The following is a 22186-nucleotide window of genomic DNA, read 5'->3' on the forward strand; positions in this document are numbered from 1 at the left end:
ATTAAAATGCGTTATAAAATACATACATAAAACAGTTAAATAATTAAATACGTAGGTGAAGGAGGTTGTAAGACTGTATATAGAATAATAAATATAGTACATTAAAAGCTTATTAAAACCCCAAACCCAATTAAAATGAATAAATCCCCGGGAGGTAAAACTAAGAAAGTGCCAGGCCAGCTGATTGAAATAGGTGAGTCTTTAACTTTTGCCGGAAGGAACGGAGGTCGGTGGTAGTTCGAATGTCTGGGGGGAGGTCATTCCAGAGGGTTGGGCCCATCACAGAGAAGGATCTACTCCTAGGTGTCGCCCGCTGGCATTGCCTAGCAGACGGCACCAGGAGGAGCCCCTCTCTGTGTGAGCGGATAGGTCGCAGGGACGTGTGTGGTAGGATGCGATCCTGCAGATACCTAGGTCCTATGCCATGGAGCGCTTTAAAGATGGTAATCAGTACCTTGAAACGCACCCGGAAGGCCACAGGTAGCCAGTGCAGCTCGCGCAGGAGAGGTGTTACGTGGGAGTAACGAGTACTTCCCATAATAACCCGCGCGGCTGCGTTCTGAACTAGCTGCAGTCTCCGGATGCGTCCCAAGGGAAGCCCCATGTAGAGAGCATTGCAGTAGTCCAGGCGAGACGTCACCAGCGCATGAGTGACCGTGCGCAGGGCACTCCGGTCCAGTAGGGGGCGCAATTGGCGCACCAGGCGAACCTGGTAGAACGCCCCCCTTGCCACGGCTGCCACATGGTCCTCCATGGACAGCCGGGCATCGAGGAGGACGCCCAAATTGCGCGCCCGCTCCACAGGGGACAGCTGTTCGCCCCCTATGGCCAGCGATGGGGTCAGCTGGCTGAACCGAGGCGCCGGTACCCACAACCACTCAGTCTTGGAGGGGTTGAGTTTGAGTCTGTTGTCCCCCATCCAGACCCCGACGGCTTCCAAACACCGGGACATCACTTCGACAGCCTCGTTGGGGTGGTTTGGGGTTGAAATATACAGCTGAGTATCATCAGCGTAAAGATGGTACTCAACCCCAAAACCACGGATGATCTCGCCCAGCGGCTTCACATATGCGTTGAACAGGAGAGGCGAGAGGACCGACCCCTGTGGCACCCCACAAGTGAGTGGCCTCAGGGACGACCTCTGCCCCCCTGTCAACACACATGCTTCCGGTCGGAGAGGTAGGAGCCGAACCACCGCAAAACGGTGCCTCCGACTCCCATCCCCTCCAACCGGCGCAATAGGATACCATGGTCGATGGTATCAAAAGCCGCCGAGAGGTCTAATAGGACCAGGATAGAGGAACAACCCCTATCTCTGGCCCTCCAGAGATCATCAACCAACGCGACCAAGGCTGTCTCAGTGCTGTGCCCGGGTCGGAAGCCGGACTGGCGTGGGTCTAGATAGTCGGATTCATCTAGGTGTCATGGAAATTGTTGCGCCACCACATTCTCAACAACCTTTGCCAAAAAGGGGAGGTTGGAGACTGGACGATAATTAGCTAGCTCCATTGGGTCAAGCGAAGGTCTCTTGAGCAAGGGTCTCACCACCGCCTCTTTCAAGGCGGTAGGTAAGTATCCCTCACCCAATGAGGCGTTCACCAGGCCCAGGAGCCATGTGGCTTTGGCCCAGTCTACCCAATGCAAAGAGAAAACATTGGGCCTGCATCACTTTGGTCCAGTTTACCCAATGTGAAGAGGAAACATCAAGCCCACGTCACTTTGGCCTGGTCTACCCAGTGCAAAGAGCAAACATGCCAGCAGTTTGGAGGTGGCGTCAAGCTGGCCATGCTCATCCACCCAGTTGGCCACCTCACCCAATTGCCCCACCCTCCCCAGGTCAACCACAGCCCTGATGTGACCCTCAATGAAATTGAGTTTGACATCCCTGCTTTAGAACATTTTTCAATAAAGAAAGATCTTATAAAATAGTGTTACCCAACCTGATGCCAGGTTGAGAGCTGTTTATAAAAATTTCAGCTCAATACATTTGAGAGCCATTAAATTGGGTAAAACTGCAGGAAAGCATATACCAGAATGATGAAGCCTTGTGTTTAAACGTTCATATTCATTTCCCCTTTGTAGTATATATGCTTCGCTAACTTTACAAAATAAGCTTAGCCTTACAAAATAAGCTTCATAGAACACATACATATGGTACAGCCCATTTCCAGGATCAATTCCTGCTCAAAGTTATTTCACAACATAGGGTTTTTTCTTCACATCTACTCTCAATCTCAAAGGAAATTTTTAAACAGAAAATTCTAGACATTAGTGCTCAAACAGACATTGGCGAAAAATATATCCCTAAATTGGTTGGCTGAAATAAAACTATTTTTTAACCTTGAAAATAACTATCATTGAATCTGACATAATCTTTAAGAAAGATCTCTTCTAGAGCAAGTTTTGAATTATTGGACTCTATGGCCAAAGATGGGAGCTTCCATCATCTGCCATATTTTGAGAGAACTTGGATATGTAATACCCCAGGCATTGAAAATATTCTCATATTTTGTTTGACTGTCAGCTAAATCTCAGTGAAGCATTATGGAAGGAAGTCTCTGCTGTGTGTGCTCTAGAAGTGCTCCAGGGTTTTGAATCCCTGATCTAGTCCTTCCAATCTCGGATACATCCAGAATACTAGATTGCTCCCTGTTTTGTTTAGTTATTCTTCACAGCAAACTGTCAGGAAGGACTTTGGAGGCCATTGAGAACTAGATCAAGTTATAAAACCAATATGGGGAAGAAAAAGGAAGTACTTGCACTTAAAAAATTATCTCGTTACTGCTTCGTAGGATCTGTCAAAGTGTCTTTGTCTGCAATCGACTTGGGGCTCCCCTTCCCCTTCTCAAGCTCCATGCCAGGCTCGCCCCTGCTGGGGATAGTCAATGGTGCAGTTAGCCACTTGCATACCATTCTAGAGAGGAATGGTCTTCTGGGTCTTCCTGGATCAAAAGTTGGTGGTAACAACCAGTTACCTCCTTCCTTTGCCATTTCCTGTCACTACGCCATAGGTGAAAGGCACCGGCCCATCTCTGGTATAGCAGCCACAGCAGCAAAAGGAAGCGAAGGGACAGCATGGAAGCATTCTTTAGATTGCAGTCAGGATCTGCTGTGATCTTATGGAGCAATCTTGGCTCCATCTCAGCGATGTCCCCATTAACCTCCTGGTCCCCCTTTTGCCCATAGTCCTGACTCCCCTTTGGGATGAAGGGCTGGGGCTGGAGGGCCAGTGGAGGAGGAAAGCTCCTGTGCATCGGCTGAGATGGGTGGCTGGAAGCAAAGTAGGGACAGTTACTTGTCAGCACCTAAATGTCCTAAACCCCTTCCAACTTAGCCGATAATTTTTCTGAGAAGATAACTTTTTTTTAGTTAAGTCTCACTATTTTATAATGATACATGATCTGTCTGTACTTAAAAAGGGTTTTTTTTTTGTTTATTCGTGTCAGAAGCATCACAATAAAAATAAGGCATATGAATATGACATTATGTCATATGACATAAAATTTAAAATGTGTGTAGTTAAGAGAGATCTCATCCAACTAGCAACATTAATTCCATTATGTCATGTTACTATGATGTCCTCAATTGTGCACTGATCAGGACACAAAAGAAGGTATATATATTTCTTGTTGTCTGCATGTCAACACAAAAGGGCAGAAGCCACCCTATAGTCCTATTTGTTCAAAATATCTCTGGAAGTTATTGTACCTTGTGCATAGACTATTAACAGGTCAGAATTAAGAACTGAAAACCAGGGCAAAATATACAAATGGAGTATTGTTAATTCTAGATCTCCATTAGCTGATCAGAACATTCTACATGCTTCTAAATTCATTTTCTTAATTGATACATTTTCTAGAATGTTTGGGAATATCTATCTTTTTGAAAGTAACATAACATCTCCAAAAAACATTTGTTAGAGGGCTGTAAAATCCAGTCAGAAAGCACAAGAAAGACAGAACGATGCGGTTGAAGTCAAATAATTTTCTGAAGAATCATCAACTCTTCTTCAGCTCCTTCAAAACCTTTAATGGAACCTAAATGAAAGGTTGGAGAGGGGGAAACAAATTTGCCTAAATTCCTGAATACGTATTTGTTTATTGGCTTTGTAAGGTCACCTAATCTCCAAATGACTCAATATATAGGAAAGGTAGGATATGAACATTTTAAAAAATATTAATCTATAGTTATGACCTTCACTCTCTTTTTCCCATTCCCCAAATTCAGTCTCTCTCACTCAGTTCATTTTATCTATTATTACATTTAGGAACCAGTAGTAAAACTCTGTCTCATCCATGCACATTTCTCCATGTTCTCTAATACTTCCACTGAATTATTATTATAATTATTATTGTTTTTCTAAAACCTTCATCCTCCTCTTTTATCCTAGATCACCTCCCAGCCTTCCCCATCAAAATTCATGTTTCCTTGGTACCATTTCATATTTACTGCTTCATGTCATCCAGGATCCTCCCTGCTTGCCTGACTACTATATGAAAACCTTCCTATGTCACACTGACTGGCAACGGCATCTATTCCTTGTTTGAGTGTTCTTTTTTGGTAGCTGAGTGTGTTTCAGAGCAAAACATTGTCTTTTACCCACCTACTATTTTTATCTTCTAAGAATTTTTCTACAATGCAAAGATGTCAAGTGGCTGAAGACCAGCTCTTCATTTTGAATGTTTCCACTAAAGCTACCTGTTCTAAATAAATAAAATGAAATTTAAAAATAAAGATTATTAGCAACCGATTCCAGAAAAGTTCATATACCTGTGGCTATAAGCATCACGATGCTTATCCCACTCAAAATTTCATTCATTCATTCATTTCATTCACTCAAATGGCTCACATTCTAGTCAACAATTACCCAAAGTCTACTGCTTTGTGACCTTTTAGTCTTAATTACCATATTGTAGGCAGTTTCCTGTGGTTTTAGATATTTTAACTGTCATTTCCATATCACTATTTTTTAAAAAAAAACATGGATAGTTATGTTCTTCAGTGCATTCCTAAACCTATTATAGATGTATTCTAGTATCTGCAAATATATTTAAATTCATCTTTCATTTTGTTATGTTTCAGGTTTGCTTCTTCAATATCTGCTATATGGCAAAGAAGCCCATTCCATAATAGTTACATCATTACCACGTTTTTAGGTGAAAACAAAAATCTCCCACTGGAACTAACTAATAATGAGGAAGGGAGAAAATAAGGAGAGGGGAAAACCTAGACTAAGCAAAGTCTCCTTTGCCAGGAAATTATTATTGCTTTTGCAACAGATGTTTGCTCTCACAAAGAAAGTGGGAGTGAATGGTTTTTAAAAATTCCTTCTTTCAAACTTAAAATATTTCTTGTTGAACAAAATATTTTGTTAGTTTCCATCAGCTATTATGAAATGAAATGTTAAATCATCTCTCTCTCTCTCTTACACACACACACAAGCACACAGTGTTCCAATGCAGATATACTACTGGGGGTCAGGTAACAACTGTATTTACATCCATCTCATTCAGCCAGTCATTACAGTATGTAACAGTGTATAACGGATACAGCTTCACTGTAACATGTATGTAAATCAGTTGCACTTAAAAGTAATATGCTACTTATAACCTTCATGTGATAAAGTGGATTGAAATCTTATGTGCTAAGAAAATTGCTGCAGAGTGTGCACACAGTGAGGCAAAACGAAGTTTATCCCTTCTTTCCACAACACTTGAAGTGATCCTGCTAGATCCCTTTGGGCAAGGGTGGGAAATCCGTGGTCCTAGAGGTACATATGTCCCCAAATTTCTCTTCTACAGTTTGGAGCAGCTGCAACCACACGTTAAACACTGAATGCAGCATTTAGTGCCATTTTAAGCAAGAAACACACTCAGTAGACTGAAACCATAAAATAAACAAATTATGTTTAAAAGGAGCCAAGAAAACCAAAATAATCTGAGAACAAAAACATGTATAATGAGGCCAAATTCATTTTGCAGCTCTCAGATCCTGAAAGAATGCAATTGGGGTCCTTCCTCATCAAATGTAATTTACACCTCTTGGTTCGGGAAAACTCATGAGATCTACTGATTGTTCTTCACCGGAACCCAAGATCAATCACAGTATGAAAGGCATTCAAAAAGTAGATGGTCCTCTTCAGGCTGAGCAAAACTGCACTGAGTTTATCAACCTACAAATCTAGCATTTTGAGAATTGGGCTTGTGGCCCTGTATAAACATTGCCAATAGGGGCTTTCAAGCAAGATGTTTGGAGAGTGGTTGTCTCTCCCTCAAAAAAAAATTCCCCCCTGCTCCTGAATAATATCAAACTTTTAGCTATATTATTGATTTGCTATTTCAGATATAATCAGTCTGTGGAGAAGCAAAATGAGTTCTTTGACAAACTCTGGCTTGATTTTCTGTTTTCTTTTTTCCTCCTAAAGGACTTGCTGCAAAGCAAGCGATGCCGTTCAAGCATGCCTTGAGCATAACATTCACGAGCGTAGGCAAATGTCCCTTTCAAGCGTCTCCTTGACAATGCGATAGATATAACCCGGGAACCGTAGCGTTAGGTACTTACCCCATAGCACAAAGAGAAAAAGTTGGGCCAACCGCAAGGCACGATGCTCCATCCCGAATATTTCGGCAGCACGAGGCAACACAGAGGGCAGACTGAGCCAAAGGCAGCGCGCATGAGGCCCTTTTCGAGCAGCCTCGGTCAGATCTTTTATTCGGCACTCTCGCTAGTGGAGAACCGACCTTCACTCTACCGTATGAAGTCCTGAGCGGGAACTTGGGCTGCCAAGCATCTCGCTCGCACAAAATCCAACCCTCCTGCTCCTCCCCCTTCCTCCCTCGGCATATAAGCAGTGGCGGCGGCGGCGGCGGCGATAGCAGCAGCAGCGGCCACCAACTCAGCTCGGAGTGCCATTGCTTCCTGCGTCCCTCCTCCCCAGCCTGGTTCGAAGAGGAGGAGATATCCACGGGCGCTCCAGGGAAAAGATAGTGCAGCCTGATGCTACCTGCAAGCACTGCCAGGATGGGGCGAGGGTGGCCTCCCACAGCTCGGGCCTTCGAGGGGGGCAGTCAGTGGAATGTCCCTTTCTTTTTCTTTTTTTCAAAAAGTTTTATTGGTTTTTTAAAACATTTATAAGGAAAAGGGTAAGTGGAATGGTTACAAATTTTGGCAGTTGCAAGTGTGGCAGACGCCCCCTCCCTCCAAACTCATAGGTTACATCTAAATATCAAACATTAATACATAATCATAAAAAATCAGCGTATTAATTCTAGAAAAAATAATTTTCAATCAGTTTATATAGTTATGATATATAGTCTAGATATAATTTCATTATTGCTTTCGGTCTGTTTATAACATTGTGGTTTTCTTATTCATTTTTGTGATCTGAGCTTTCTTGGTGTTGCCCCTTCACCCCCCGCTGGCAGAGCTCCGGCCCCTCCCGTGTCCTGTGTGACCATTGTGGTATCTTCGCTTTATTTTTTTCCATAAAGGCCTGTGCCTCTATGGGTGTGTTGATTCTGATTCTTGTCTCCTCCCAGAATATCGGCATACCTTCAGGCATCAACCATCTAAACCACACCCCCTTCTGGTATAGTTTATTCGCCAATTGCGAATAGTTTTTCCTTTTCTCCCTAATTTTTTTGGGAATCTGCTTCAGAATGGTTATCTCCCTGTCATGATATGTCAGTGTTTGCCCCCTTTGTACACCCAGAATTTCATCTCTTGTGCTTTTCCTAAGGAATTTAATATGAACCTCCCTGGGTACATTGTGTGTTCTGGCATATGCTGAATTCACTCTATAGACCAGATCTATCTCCCATTCCATCTGCTGTTTATCTTTGTGTATGTATTCAGCTAGAATATTAGTCATAATGTCCCTTATATTTTCCCCATCTGCTTCTATTACATTTTGAAATCTAAGATAAAAGGACATTCTCTCAAACTCTGTTTTCATTTGTTGGATATCAAGTTCTTTGTTCCCCTTCTGTAAAGCCTCTACCCCCCCTCTCGCCTCCGCCACCCCACCCTCCACAAGGTCCAGTCTCTGTGAGTTCTTATAAATTTGAACTTGATTCTCTTTAATTTCATCTTTCATTTCCCTTAGCTGTTTCTTGATTTCCTCCTGGCCCTGTAAAATTTGTTGAAGCATTTGTTGAAGGTCTATCTCTATAGTCTTAGATTGCATCAGTTCTGTTATCTTTGACTGTGTGGCTGGACTGGATGTTGCAGATGTTGGAGCAGAAGTGGCAAAGCCAGGTTTTCCAGGAGGTGGTCTTTTTGGAGACATGGTTTATAAAACAAAGAGATCAGTCAGTGTAGGAACTGGGCAGCTGGAGAAGTAGAGCAGGCAGGCGAGACCAGAAGGCAGAGGATCCAAACAGGTGGGAGTTTCTTTAGTCACTCTAGCAATAGATGAAAGTTTTTTCTCCAAAGAGTTCAGGAAATAACAATCCACAAGAGATTCCTCTGGGTGACTCGGAGACAAAGACCGGAAGCCTGAATTTTAAAGGTGGAGTCAGGTTTCACAGTTCATGAAGACAACGGAAGTGTGCCATCTTGCCCTGCCAGCTTTGGGCTCAGAGGCATAGAAAAAATTTTAAAAGTTCAAAAAGTTCTCAGGTCATCAATAAGTTCTGGATCTAAGTCCCATGAAAAGCACTTTTACTGGGGTGAGGCATCATTAGTTGGCTCTCCCCCCTCCTCCTTCCCCAGGGGGCGAGAGCAGAATTTTAACAAGCCGCTTGTCCAAGGGGGGGGGAATCCCCCTCCCCTCTAGCCGCTCCTCAAAAAGTAAATCCGAAAGGTTAACTTTTAAAATTACTGAAAAGTCTATCAATTCAAAAGTAAGGGGATGAAGAGAGGAAGCATCTCACCGCACCGCCGCTGCTTCCTTCACTTCCGGTTCCGGCGGCTACGGCAACGGGCAAGGACTTTGCCCGCTCCCGCTCCTCGGTGGGCTTCCCCCATCTTCGGGGGGGCACAGGACGCCCCAAAGAGGCGCCCTGCCGAAGGAGCGGCTCGCGGAAGGCTCTGGCACCGGCGGCGGCTGGTGGGGGCTTTTCCGCTTTGCTCCAGGCACCGGGGAGCAGTTTTGGAGGACGCGCCTGCGTCTCGCCCCATGCCGATCGGAGAATGCAAAACTGAAGGAATGTCCCTTTCTTGACTTTCTTTTCCCGCCCTCTGGCCAAATCCGCCACTCTTCTCTTCCTTTTACCATTCTGTCTGTTCTTTCATTTCACTATGTTTTTAGAACATATCTTGATCAATGGAACTCTGTTTTATTTTATTCACTTTAACATTATCTTGAACAAACTGCTGTGTACCTAGCTATTAGGTAATTCCAGGAGCTCAGGTAAGATAAACTTTTGCCAGGGTAGCTTAGATGAAGCAGGTGGCAAGACACTCCTGATAGCATCACAATTTATCATAATGGGTGCCTTTCAGTGCACAGGGTAAATGAGCTGGCACAGAGCACCCACAGGCAATTTTATAACAGCTGGGTGAGTACAAGTTGACAGCACCAATTAATCATAACAAAATGCTGTAGCCTATAAAAGGAAGTAGGAGGTGGATTTTATTATTCTTGTTAACTTTTTATCATTTTACATCATGAATAATCAGGCCTGAAAACAAGCCCAACTATTCTTGATTCAACCTTAATGTCTGCTTGTATGTCTCTGTGTGTGTTTGTGAGAGAGAAAGAAAGAGAGAGAGAGAGAGAGAGACCAATCTTGATTTTTCACATGTGAAAGCATATTCAATACTTGATTTCCAAACTTTACTTTTTTCCTAAGAAAAGCCACTGTGACATAGTGGGGATAATATATTGATTTCTGATTTTGAGGAGAAATTATGTCTTAAATAAAGAACCAAGAAATATATGCTTGCAGGGCTATATCCTTATTCCGAAGCAGCAGTAACTCAGAGTAAGCAAGAACAGCCCAGAATATGTCAGAGCCAGTTACACAAATCAATATTATTTTGCAGTTTTACACTTCTAAAATACATTTAAAAATTAGGCAAGCCTCCCCACTATGTGCTGGTCACTGGTATTCATCGTTCCTTCTCTGTGTTAACCTCAAAACCAAAGGAAAAGGAAAGGTATGGAACAGGGTGAATCTTAAGAAATTTAATTCTAATAAAATTGAAGGGTTTTTTATTATTTAATGCACAAAGGAAGGTTTGTCTAAAATGATTACCTACTTCAGAAATTTCTTTTGAATCCTGGGATGAGGCAAGACTGCTGCAGATCTTGCTTCTCTGAAAAGAAGCATTTAGCAACAGGATGGTCCTTTTTCATAATCATTTATTGCATGATGGATGTACCCTTTATTCTGGATGAGTTTGATTTGGGCCTCCTAGGATGTATTCAATAGAGGAAGTAGGCTATTTGCTAGAAGACAGAAAATATATCCTCTTGGGACTTCTCAGTCAAATAAATTATGTAGTTAATGATTATGTCTGGAAAAAGAGAAAAGGGCAAGTCTTACTAGCTTTTCACATATAACAGGCTACTGAATTGACAACCATCCATGCATGATGTCCATGTACGTATAGTAAATAAGTTTAAGGATAGAGCAAGCCTGCACAACTTGTAGAGAGTAAAGATTGATAATAAATTAAGAATTTATTTAAAATAATAGGCTATAAAGAAATACCTAGCACAACAATCAGCTGATTGGTAGCTAACAGAGGCAGAAGTATAGGAGCTAGTGACTATGAGACCCATTGATTGGGTTGACAGTGAGTCTCCATAACTGAGAACAGACCTGAACATCTTTCTACATTGAGTTCAGTGTCTTTATAACTACACTTTGCTTGCTTTTTAAATGAATTGGTTATCATGTGAACTTATATGACTTTTGTCATTGTTACTGTTTTATGTTATGAGTAACTTACTAGAGTTTGCATTTTCACAAATTTTAGAGAACTTCATTTTGAGACAGTTTTTTTTAAAAAACACAAAGCATATCTCTTTGGGATTGGAACATTTTGTTGTCAATGGCTCAGAATTATTACAGAGATTGAAGTAACCTTTAAATAATTCTGATTTAGCTATACAGCTTATTTACATCAGCTTTTCTTACCATCAGGTGAAAATATTTGTATAAAGAGATAAGATTTTACTTCAGAATCTCATTAAAAGATGAAGTATTTTCTTTATGTTCAATCTCTTGAGAATTACTCAAATCAAGAGCCCAGATTGTTAGATATCCACACAAGCTGCTGTGGTTTCCACTCCAGTCCTCTGTTTAGGTGGGAATAGAGGTTCAATCTGATTGATTGAGAGGTCTGACAGCTCCCTATAAAAGGAGAGCTGTCAGACCTAATGGTTGCTGGATTGTACATACTTGACTGTTGAATAAAGAGCTGTTGTTGCATTAAACCTGAGTCTGCCTCCTCATTGCCCTATCTAACACTGGCGACGAGGATGGGATTGAGAGGCAGATAAGGCGAAGAACGAGCAATGAGTCAATCCAGCAAGTAATCCAGCCCGGAGCATCGGTGCGGCATCGAGCAGCCATTTTAAAGCTGAAAATTCAAATCGCGCTAAGGCAAAATGGCAATGCACGCCCCAACAACTCCGTACGACCCAGTGGCCGAACACTGGGAATCCTACATGCTGAGGTTCGAATGCTTCCTCGAGGCAAATGACCTCATGGGGGTTCCAGACTCCTGAAAGAAAAACCTTTTCCTGGGCTACTGCGGCTGAGAGGTCTTCGAGATGGCCAAAGACCTATCGGAGCCAACTCCGATCCAAGCAGTAACATGGATGGCCCTACAGCAGACCCTACGAACGCACTACGCGCCCAAGCCTTTAAGACATGTCCGCCACCACGAGTTTAACGTGCAAAATCAAAAGGAAGGTGAATCCATTAGTCAATATGTTGCAGCCTTGCGAAAGGCAGCATCGTACTGCAACTTCCATGACCTGGACGACCAAATCTTGGACCATCTGATCTGCGGAGTGCGGGACATTCAGTTGCAGAAACGCCTACTGGCAAAATCCAACATGTCTCTGCAGATCGCACTCGACGAGGCCAGAGCATCAGAGTCAGCCGACAGGTCCACAGAAGCCCTGCAGCGCCAGCACATCACGCCTCAATCCATCCTTAAGCAGGCGCGCATACACCACGAGGCCGCAGACCAGGAAACCAATGACAGCGAATGTGATGACAGCTACCGCATGCACATTAGCCGCACGAAGCCGGTGCGAAGATTTGACTCCCATTTGCCGCCCTGCGCAAGCTGCGGAGGGAACCATGCCTGGTCTACCTGCAGATTCCGGGACGCAACCTGCCAGCATTGTGATAAAAAAGGGCACATCGCAAAAGTGTGCCGGAGCGAAGTCCCTGCCATCACTTGGCAGCCAAACGCATACCGCCAACAGAGGCCCGTCCCAGGGGCCTGGCGAAAAAACCAAGGGCGCCCAGAGAGAGAACCCAGGGAGAGAGCCCAGAGAGAGTACACCAAGAGAGAGTACACACAGAGAGAACCGTTGCTAACCTATCAAACCACGATAGGGCAAGTCCGCACAAGGCGGCCAAAAAAGCTGAAAGTCACGGTCCTCATTGAGGACGCTCCCTGTGAGCTTGAAGTCGACACTGGATCGTCACTCATGATCATATCCTGGTCAACCCTAAAACAGGCTATCCCAGGCCTCAAAAAGCGGCAGCTTCACACGCCAGACATCATGCTGCGCGACTACCAGGGGAACTGAGTCCCCATCGTGGGCCAGGGCACCTTCCGAGTCCGGTTCAAGGGCATCACCACCAACCTCCCCGTGACCGTGGCCAGTGCACCGCTGCAAAGCCTCCTGGGGCTAGACTGGTTCGAAGCCCTGGGCTTGGAAGTCACCGGCATCAACGCCATTGCGAACAGAGGCGCCGAGATGATATTTAAGGTATCACATCTGTGCAGACTATAAATGTACAATTAATAACGCGCTGCAACAAAGCGCCTACCCTGTGCCCATTGTACAGCACCTACTACATTTGCTAGGGCCAGGAAAAATTATGCGAAATTAGATATGGTGCAGGCATACCAGCAGTTGCCTGTAGATGGTGCCACAGCGGAGGCCCAAACCATTGTGACGCACAAGGGTGCATTCAAATGCCACCGCCTGCAATTTGGAGTTAGTATCGCCCCTGGACTGTTCCAAAGCGTCATGGAATGGCTTTTGCAGGAGATACCAGGAGTCGTCCCCTATTTCGACGACATCTTGGTATCGGCTGCAAATGAGGCGCAACTTTTAAAACGTGTAAGGGCTGTTTTGACCAGAATTCGCGGAAAAGGCCTCCGCCTCAAAAAAGAAAAATGCCAAATTAATGTGCCCAGGGTAGAATTCCTAGGGTACATGATTGATGGTTCTGGGATCCACCCAACATCCCAAAAAGTTAATGCAATCCAGGACGCCCCTACACCTCGCAATCAGACCGACTTGCAAGCTTTCCTCGGGCTCCTTAACTTCTACAGCGTCTTTCTCAGACAGAAAGCAACCGTCGCTGAGCCATTGCATCGCTTACTGGTCAAAAACGCCAAATGGACGTGGGGCCAAGCCGAGGCCGCCGCATTCGCCGGAGTGAAGCACCTGCTCACAGCAGCTCCCTGCTGGTCCAGTACAGCCAAACTCTGCCGCTGGTTTTGACGTGCGACGCTTCCCCTTTTGGCGTCGGTGCTGTCCTCAGCCACCGCATGCCCAACGGCGCTGAAGTCCCCATCGCCTTCTACTCGAGAACCTTGTCTCCCGCTGAACGGAACTATAGCCAACTGGACAGAGAAGCTTTGGCTGCTGTAGCAAGAGTCAAGCGCTTCCACGAGTACCTCTACGGCCGCGATTTCGAACTTGTGATGGACCACAAACCGTTGCTGGAGCTGCTGGCTGGGGACCGACCCACCCCTGTGTCCCTGTCTCCGCGTATGACCAGGTGGACTGTTTTCCTGGCTGCCTACACATACAAACCCGTCCACCACCCAGGCTCCACGTTGGGACACGCCAACGCCTTGAGCCGCTGTCCCCTACCTGAACTGTTGGCCGACCCCACTCCTGAGACACCGGTCCTATTAATTAACTGTTTGGACTCTGGACCTGTCTCTTCTACTGATGTTGCCTGCTTTTCCGTGAAGGACAATGTGATTAAGCAGGTGCTTAACTGGGTGTGGAGGGGTGGCCCAAGGGGCCTGTTGGGGCCGAATTCAAAATGTTTTATGCAAAACGTGACGAGCTGTCGGTTCTTAAGGACTGTTTACTGTGGGGGGACCGGGTTCCAAACAAACTGCGACAAGCAGTATTAGATGCATTACATGTGGGGCATCCTGGCATCGTCAGGATGAAGGCATTGGCTAGGAGCTACGTCTGGTGGCCTAACATGGACAGGGAGATAGAAGAGTGGATGGCCACTTGCGCTCCGTGTCAGGAATCCAGACCAGCTCCCCCAGAAGTGCCCGCTAAGGAGTGGGAGGGCCCTCAGGCACCCTAGTCTAGGGTGCACATAGATTTTGCAGGCCCCGTTCATGGCCAAACGTTTTTAATAGTTGTGGACGCATACTCGAAATGGCTAGAGGTAGCCCTGGTGACCTCTACCACGGCAGAGGCGGTCATCAAGGTGCTATGGAGACTTTTCTCCACGCACGACCTGCCTGACGTCTTGGTCTCTGACAATGGGCCCCAATTTACGGCCATGCAATTCGAGACCTATCTAGCTAGCCAGGGAATTCAGCATGCCCTGGTCACGCCATTCCACCCGGTTTCCAATGGTCAGGCGGAGAGAATGGTGCGATCTGCAAAAGAGGCCCTCGCCAGGATGGGCCCAGGTGATTGGCCAACACGGGTTGATCACTATTTACTAATCCAACATATTACTTCAAGCGCCACCACTGGGAGAAGCCCCTCCGAGCTTCTCATGGGTCGCCGTCTAAGGTCCCACCTAGACCAGCTGCACCCAAACTACTCTGCCACATCGCCCCCAGACTCCACTAGCAAGATTCGGAACTTTAGCATAAGGGGTTCAGTATACGCCCACAACTATGCAGGGGGGACTCTGTGGATTCCTGCTACGGTGATCAGCATCACCGGGCCTCGCTCTTACTTACTAGAGCTGGAGGATGGTAGAAATTGGAGGAGGCATATTGACCAACTCCGTGGTCGCCTCTCCCACTCCAATCTTAGAGTACCAGACGAAACTCTAACACCAGACAGCCAAGGCCCTACCCAAAAGGAGCAAACATTCACTCCTTCCACAGAATTCTCAACCCCGAGTTATCCAGCAAACTTACCTGAGTTTGTTGCAAGCCCACAGCGAGCCCCGAGTGAACAAACTCAAAAGGACTCCAGCCGCGGCCTGGGGGAAGTTCCAGCAGCTTCCACAAAGCGGGGCTGAAGAGCACACGGATCCATCCAACCTGCCCGAAGAGCCAGTTCCAAATGAACTGCGCAGGTCTGCCAGGGTAAAGCAAAAACCCGCCTACCTAAAAGACTATGTCACTAATTGGAACACTCCAACTAAGGGAGGAGGGGTGTTAGATATCCACACAAGCTGCTGTGGTTTCCACACCAGTCCTCTGTTTAGGTGGGAACAGAGGTTCAATCTGATTGGTTGAGAGGTCTGACAGCTCCAGTGGTGGGTTCCTACCGGTTCGCACCGGATCGCGCGAACCGGTTGAAGAACGAACCCGGAAGTAACCGGACCCGGAAGTAACCGGGAACCGGCACCGGTCCTGTCACTTTATCCCCCTTGCCATCCCAACGGAGCTCGCTCGCTCCCCCGCCCGTCCGCACTAAGCTAGCTAGCCCAGCTAGCCGCTCATTGATTGGCTGGAGTTCAGCCAATCAGTGAGCGGGCTGGAGGCGACCCGTTTAAAAACGGGTCGTCCTCCATTTCAAAACTCCCTTCTCTTCGCTGAGAGCTTGCTGCTTCCCTCAGGTAAGCAACTAAGCACGAGGGGGGGCGGCGGGAGGCTTGCTTCGCCGAGGAAACGCCTCTGGGCCTTTCCGAGACGAAGCGCCATGCTCGCGTGGGCGACGCGGCCGGCGGGAGGCTTGCTTCGCCGAGGAAACGCCTCTGGGCCTTTCCGAGACGAAGCGCCGTGCTCGCGTGGGCGACGCGGCCGGCGGGAGGCTTGCTTCGCCAAGGAAATGCCTCTGGGCCTTTCCGAGACGAAGCGCCGTGCTCGCGTGGGCGGCACAGCCGCCCGGAGCTTTGCATCGCCTCGGAAAGGCCTTCGGGCCTTTCCGATACGAAGCGCCGTGCTCTCGTAGGCGGCGCAGCCGCCCGGAGCTTTGCATCATCTCGGAAAGGCCTTCGGGCCTTTCCGATACGAAGCGCCGTGCTCTCGTAGGCGGCGCAGCCGCCTGGAGCTTTGCATCGTCTCGGAAAGGCCTTTGGGCCTTTCCGATACGAAGCACCGGGCTGGCGTGGGTGGCAAGCCTCCGCGAGGCTAGGCCAAAAGCCCCCCCCCCCACCCCTCTCCAGCCCTAAGCAGTCTTAAACATTCTTACCTGTCCTCCTGCCTCTCTGCCTGTCTGCTGCCTGTTGCATCGGAGAGCTGCTGATTCTGCCTGCTGGTAAGTAACCTGGCTTTTTTTCTTTTATTTTTTAAATGTATTTTAAAATAATATTTTATTTATTGTGCATAGAATTTTTTTAAATAATTTTACTTAAAAGTATTGAGTGTAGAATATTTTAAAATGGTTTACTTCAATTTATTGTGTGTGGATTCTTTTTTTAAAATTGTCTTAGACTACTTAAAAAAAGATTCTATCCAAAATAAATTAAAATAAACCATTTTAAAATATTCTATACTCAATACTTTAAAATGTATTGTGCATATAATTGTTTTAAATTGTTTAATTGTAGTATGGAATATTTTTAATGGTTTCATTTTAAATTATTGTGTGTGGAATAGTTTGAAATGGTTACAGTATAAATTATTGCTGGTGGAATAATGGTTACAGTTGGTACAATACCTTAAAATAGTTATAGTATAAATTATTGCTGGTGGAATACTTAACAATGGTTTTTAAGGATTTTTTATTTATTTATAGAATATCTTTTTTAAATTATTGTTTGGGAATTTTTATGTTTTAATTGTTTATAAAATATATTTACTACAAGAAATGTTATTCCTTTTTGCAAATGTTTTATTTGTGATGCAATATGTTGCTTTTAAGTGTACAGGTTGGTGTATGGTATGTGTCTCAAGGTGGCTTCTTTTCTGTGGGCAGGCCAGGTTGGTGCAAGGCAGCTTTGCCAGATTTTGTGTGTTTCTGTGTGATACCTGGTTGTTTATGTAATTGTGATGTGGTTGCTGGTTCTGTGAGCTTCCTGGCACTGTCCTTTATAATTTCCCACAATGGTTTCATTTGCAGTCTTTGAGGGGGGGGGGGGGGACAAAAAGGAGAAAGAGGGAGGAGGTGGGGGAAAGTGGGATCCTTGCTGCTTTCTGAGCTTGGTGGTTTTTTTACAGACATTTCACTACCAAACTAGGTAACATCATCAGTGCTAGATGGGGTTGTGGGGAAAGGAGGAGGAGGAGAAGTCGAAGGACAAAAAGGAAAAAGATAAGGAGGGAGAGGACTGTGGGGTCCTTTGGTGTTCTCTGAACTTGGTGGTTTTTAATTATTTTTAGGGAATTTTTATTTATTTATTGTTTATAGAAAGTTTATTACAAGAAATGTTATTCCTTCTTGCAAATGTTTTATTTGTGATGCAATATGTTGCTTTTAAGTGTACAGGTTGGTGTATGGTATGTGTCTCAAGGTGGCTTCTTTTCTGTGGGCAGGCCAGGTTGGTGCAAGGCAGCTTTGCCAGATTTTGTGTGTTTCTGTGTGATACCTGGTTGTTTATGTAATTGTGATGTGGTTGCTGGTTCTGTGAGCTTCCTGGCACTGTCCTTTATAATTTCCCACAATGCCTTGATGGTTTTGATTCCAGTGGCTTTGTCTTTCCTGTTCTTAGGGTTAGGGAAAAAAACTGGTTTCATCTGCAGTCTTTTGGGGGGAAATTGTTTGTGTGTGTGTGTGTGTTTGTTTTCCTGGCACTGTCATAGTTTGTGTTTGTGGGTATGTAATGTCCCGCAGTTATCTACACATTAATAATGATCAAGTGCTAATAATATTTCCTTATACATTTTAGTGACCTTTCCTTTCATAATTGGTGTTTTCTTTCATACTTTTAGATTTCTAATTGCTGTTTTTGTTAGTTAGCAATTGATAAAACAAATTCCACGTGAAAAAGTATTCAAAGCCTTCTTGGTTTTAATTGTCAATTTATTCATTCTTGCACATTCTAATATTTATTCATTTTCATATCTTTGTTTTTTCCACTGTTGTGCAAACACAATTCCAACAGCTGTTAACATGTGTAAAATTAAATATGTATTTATTCCCTTTGAAATACAAGTAGTAAGTAGTAAGCTACTTACCTTCTGTAAGTAGCTCTTTTATTGTTTTGTGTACTTATTTTAATCTTATTTAAGTAGTAAGTGCACAAAATAATAAATTTCCTTTTTTATATCTTCTTTTTGTAGATCATTCATTGGGGCAAAAAATTCAGTGACATTGTCTTGGCCACTCCCATCCGGTCACATGACTGCCAAGCCACTCCCACCAGGTCACATGGCCGGCAAGCCACTCCCACCCGGTCACATGGCCGGCAAGCCACTCCCACCAGGTCACATGGCTGGCAAGCCACTCCCACAAAGGAGGCCACACCCACAGAGTAGGTTCCAAAAAATTTTGAAACCCACCACTGGACAGCTCCCTATAAAAGGAGAGCTGTCAGACCTAATGGTTGCTGGATTGTACATACTTGACTGTTGAATAAAGAGCTGTTGTTGCGTTAAACCTGAGTCTGCCTCCTCATACCTCTAACACAGATAGTATGTCATATTGTTTTGTGTCTTTTTAAAAAGGAATTCTGCACGTGCTCTAAAATTCAAACCCAAATGTTAGCTGAGGAATAAATTGATTTGTAATCTTCATTTTGCTATTTCTTTCAATCCTCCCCTTGAGACACTTTCCCAAAAATATCTTGTAACATTCCTTGTGGGATTCATAAATTAATACATCATTTTTGTTGTGCCAAGTCTTAAAGTGGTTTTTTTCTATTTACTTTTTTCTGAGAAAAGGAGAAATGCATCACGGCACCCTATCTCAAAAAAAACAAATATAATTTCATTTCAATGTGTATATGTTAATTATATCAATATGTGCTAATATGTTGATATAATTTTTAAATTAATCACTATAATTATTTCAAGACAAAATACCTCAGCAGAGCAGAAATGAGTAATCAAGTACTTTGTATCTACACAAATTTACTGTCACAGAGCTTTGATAGCCAATGACAGCCGTGCCCCCCTTTTCTTTAATTGTTCCTTTATTTTTAAATTACACTTAGACTGAGGAACTCTTCAAATGAAGGTCTTATGCTTTGTAAAATAGGACACAGAACTACTTTAGTTACAATTGCATGGGTGTTAAGCTATTCATGAATATTGAAGCTATTTAATTATATGTTATGTAGGAGATAACCAGGCTGAGCCTGAGGGAGAGGTCAACCACGTCATCAGCATGGAATAAACATGTACTTGTTTGAATAACCCTGATTCCTGTTTTTTTGTGCCTAACACTTTACTAAGTTCTACATACTTAGGATTAGTAAAGCAAATACAAAGTCCCTTGCTATTTAACATTTCAATAACTAGATTTAAAGGAGAAAATTTAATAATGGCTTAAATAATAAATATTTGGATAATAGCCCTCAGCCTATTTCCTACCATACACAAAGGACCTCATTCCTTTGCCTTAAAAATTGGAGCATCTATTCAGTGTTTACATGCCAGGTCTGCAATCTTTGCTGCCTGCCTCATCGTACTTTATGTTGTCTGTAAATAAAAATTGCTATACAGTTAGTTCTAAGTTAATAATAGTAATAGGACCAGGAACTCTGTTGTTAAGCAACATAGTCGTAAAGTGTGATGCCATGTGACAACAGTAGTTCCAGCAGTTCTAACTCTAATTCTTTTATGAAGCCTGCACAGTTGTTAGAGCAATGTCATATGAGAACCCTCATGCCAGTTTTGTCATTGATTTTACTTCTTGGAACCTGGCAGTGAAGGTCACAGATATTGATCATGTGACCATGGGACACTGCAACTATCATGTGAATTGTTTACCCAGCATCCACATTCAGTTCACATGATTTTAGGGACAATGCAATAAAGCCATGGATTAGTTGTAAATGTCCTTGTTCAGCAGTCGTAACTGAATAGTCACTGAACAAATGGTTGTTAACAAAGGACAACCTGTACATAATTACAACTTACAACTGTAATCACTTTATGATATTTTAAGCAGATTGATAAGATAGTAACATTTTTTTATGGAGAGAATCAACCCATAAATGTTTTTCAACTAAATTGCAATTATGAGAGTTTTAATTTTCTGATTTTAACTTTTATTCCGTGTGTGTGTGGATGGGGGGGAGGGGGATGGATGGGTGGGTGGGTGGGTAGGTAGGTAGGTAGGTAGATGATAGATAGATAGATAGATAGATAGATAGATAGATAGATAGATAGATAGATAGTTAGATGATAGATAGATAGATAGACAGACAGATGATAGATAGATAGATAGATAGATAGATAGATAGATAGATAGATAGATAGATAGATAGATAGATAGATAGATAGATAGATGATAGATAGAATCCAAATAACGTTAAAATGGGGGGCATGATTGATTTGTTGTGAGCTCTCTTATATCATAGCAATGGCTTGTTTCCAGGTTTAACAATAATTCTATTCTGTTATTAATGGTTGTATAATATAACCAACATATTGGAATAAAAACATAATGTTGACACTTAGCTAAAATTACATATTTACAAACTGGGACAATCCCAGTTTGAAAAGTACAGATAAATCTCTTTCTTGGAAGTCATGAGTTATTTGTGTATTTATACTTTTGGATCAACTTATTGCCAATTATGTTTTTAAACCATCTGAATTACTGTAAGAAGAGTTTGAATTATGTCTGTCTTTCTAGGAGTCCAAGACAGAAAACCAAATCAAGAATATTCATACCATTTTTACTATAAGTTTACTATAGGAACCTTGCAAGTCTGAAAGCACTTCCCCCAACCCTCTACCTTTTTTTCTGATGTACTATGTCCTTTCTGAGATGCTTTCTCTACCCTTACCTCTTCTCTTTCTTAGATCATTGTCCAGGCTGTGATTCTCTTCTTGAACACTGGGCCCTATGTAACAAAATGAAATTCAATGTTGAGAAAAGTAAGATTTTATTTAGGCAAGGAAAACCAAATGTACAGATACAGATTAGTTGAAACCTGACTAAAAAGCAGTAACTGTGAGAGGGATCTTGAAGTCCTAGTGGGCAATCACCTAAATGTAAGTCAGCAGTGTGTGGCAGCACCCAAAAAAAAGCCAACACATTCCTAGGTTGCATTTACCAAGGGATAGAATCAAGATCACCTGAAGTATTAGTACCACTTTATAAAACCTTAGTAAGACCACACTTGGTCACCATATTATTTTTAAAAAAAGACTCTGGAAAGACTGCAGAAAAGACCAACAAAGCTGATTAGGGGTCTGGAGGCTAAAATATATGAAAAACAGTTGTAGGAATTGGGTTTCTCTATTATAGTGAAAAGAAGAACTAGGGGTAGCATGGTAGCAGTGTTCTGATATTAGGGGGCTGTCACAAAGAAGAGGTGTCAACCTATTTTCCAAAGCACCAGAAGGCAAGACAAGAAACAATGGATGGAAACTAATCAAAGAGAGAAGCAACCTACAACTAAGCAGAAATTTCTTAATAGTGATAATTATTAACCAATGGAATGGCTTGTTTCAGAATTTGTGTGTGTTCCATCAGTGGAGCCTTTTAAGAAGAAATGGATAGCCATTTGTCTAGAATTAGAAACATATTATTTCTAATAATTATAGCTGAGACAAATTGAAAGATGAAAATTGGAGAATTGCTAATTTCAACTTTTTCAGCTTGAGAAAGCCTCATGCTGGTCAAGAACATAAAAACACAGTTATAGAAAATAGCTATATCCATAGCTATTTTAAACAACTGTGTTCGTATATTCTTGACCAGCTTGAGGCTTTTATATATATGAGGTTCTACCAGAGCAGATTTTCATAGAAGAAATTAAATTGA

The 22186-nt window shown here is 43.4% G+C and overlaps 1 protein-coding gene across 2 annotated transcripts in view; it reads right to left on the bottom strand.

Annotated features, from left to right (window-relative positions):
- The window catches only part of RAMP3 (receptor activity modifying protein 3), a 63553-nt gene extending 56797 nt beyond the window's left edge, over window positions 1-6756 (bottom strand). For both annotated transcript variants that reach the window (XR_014173646.1, XM_081933834.1), the window contains exon 1: window positions 6562-6756. Coding sequence is in view for 1 of the 2 variants with exons in the window: in XM_081933834.1 (XP_081789960.1) it covers window positions 6562-6613 (52 nt within the window). In the remaining variant the exon portion in view is untranslated. The remainder of the gene's footprint in view (window positions 1-6561) is intronic.
- Window positions 6757-22186: the final 15430 nt, after the last annotated feature.

This window comes from Natrix helvetica (assembly GCF_964273705.1).
Source record: "Natrix helvetica genome assembly, chromosome: Z".
Lineage (NCBI taxonomy): Eukaryota > Metazoa > Chordata > Lepidosauria > Squamata > Natricidae > Natrix > Natrix helvetica.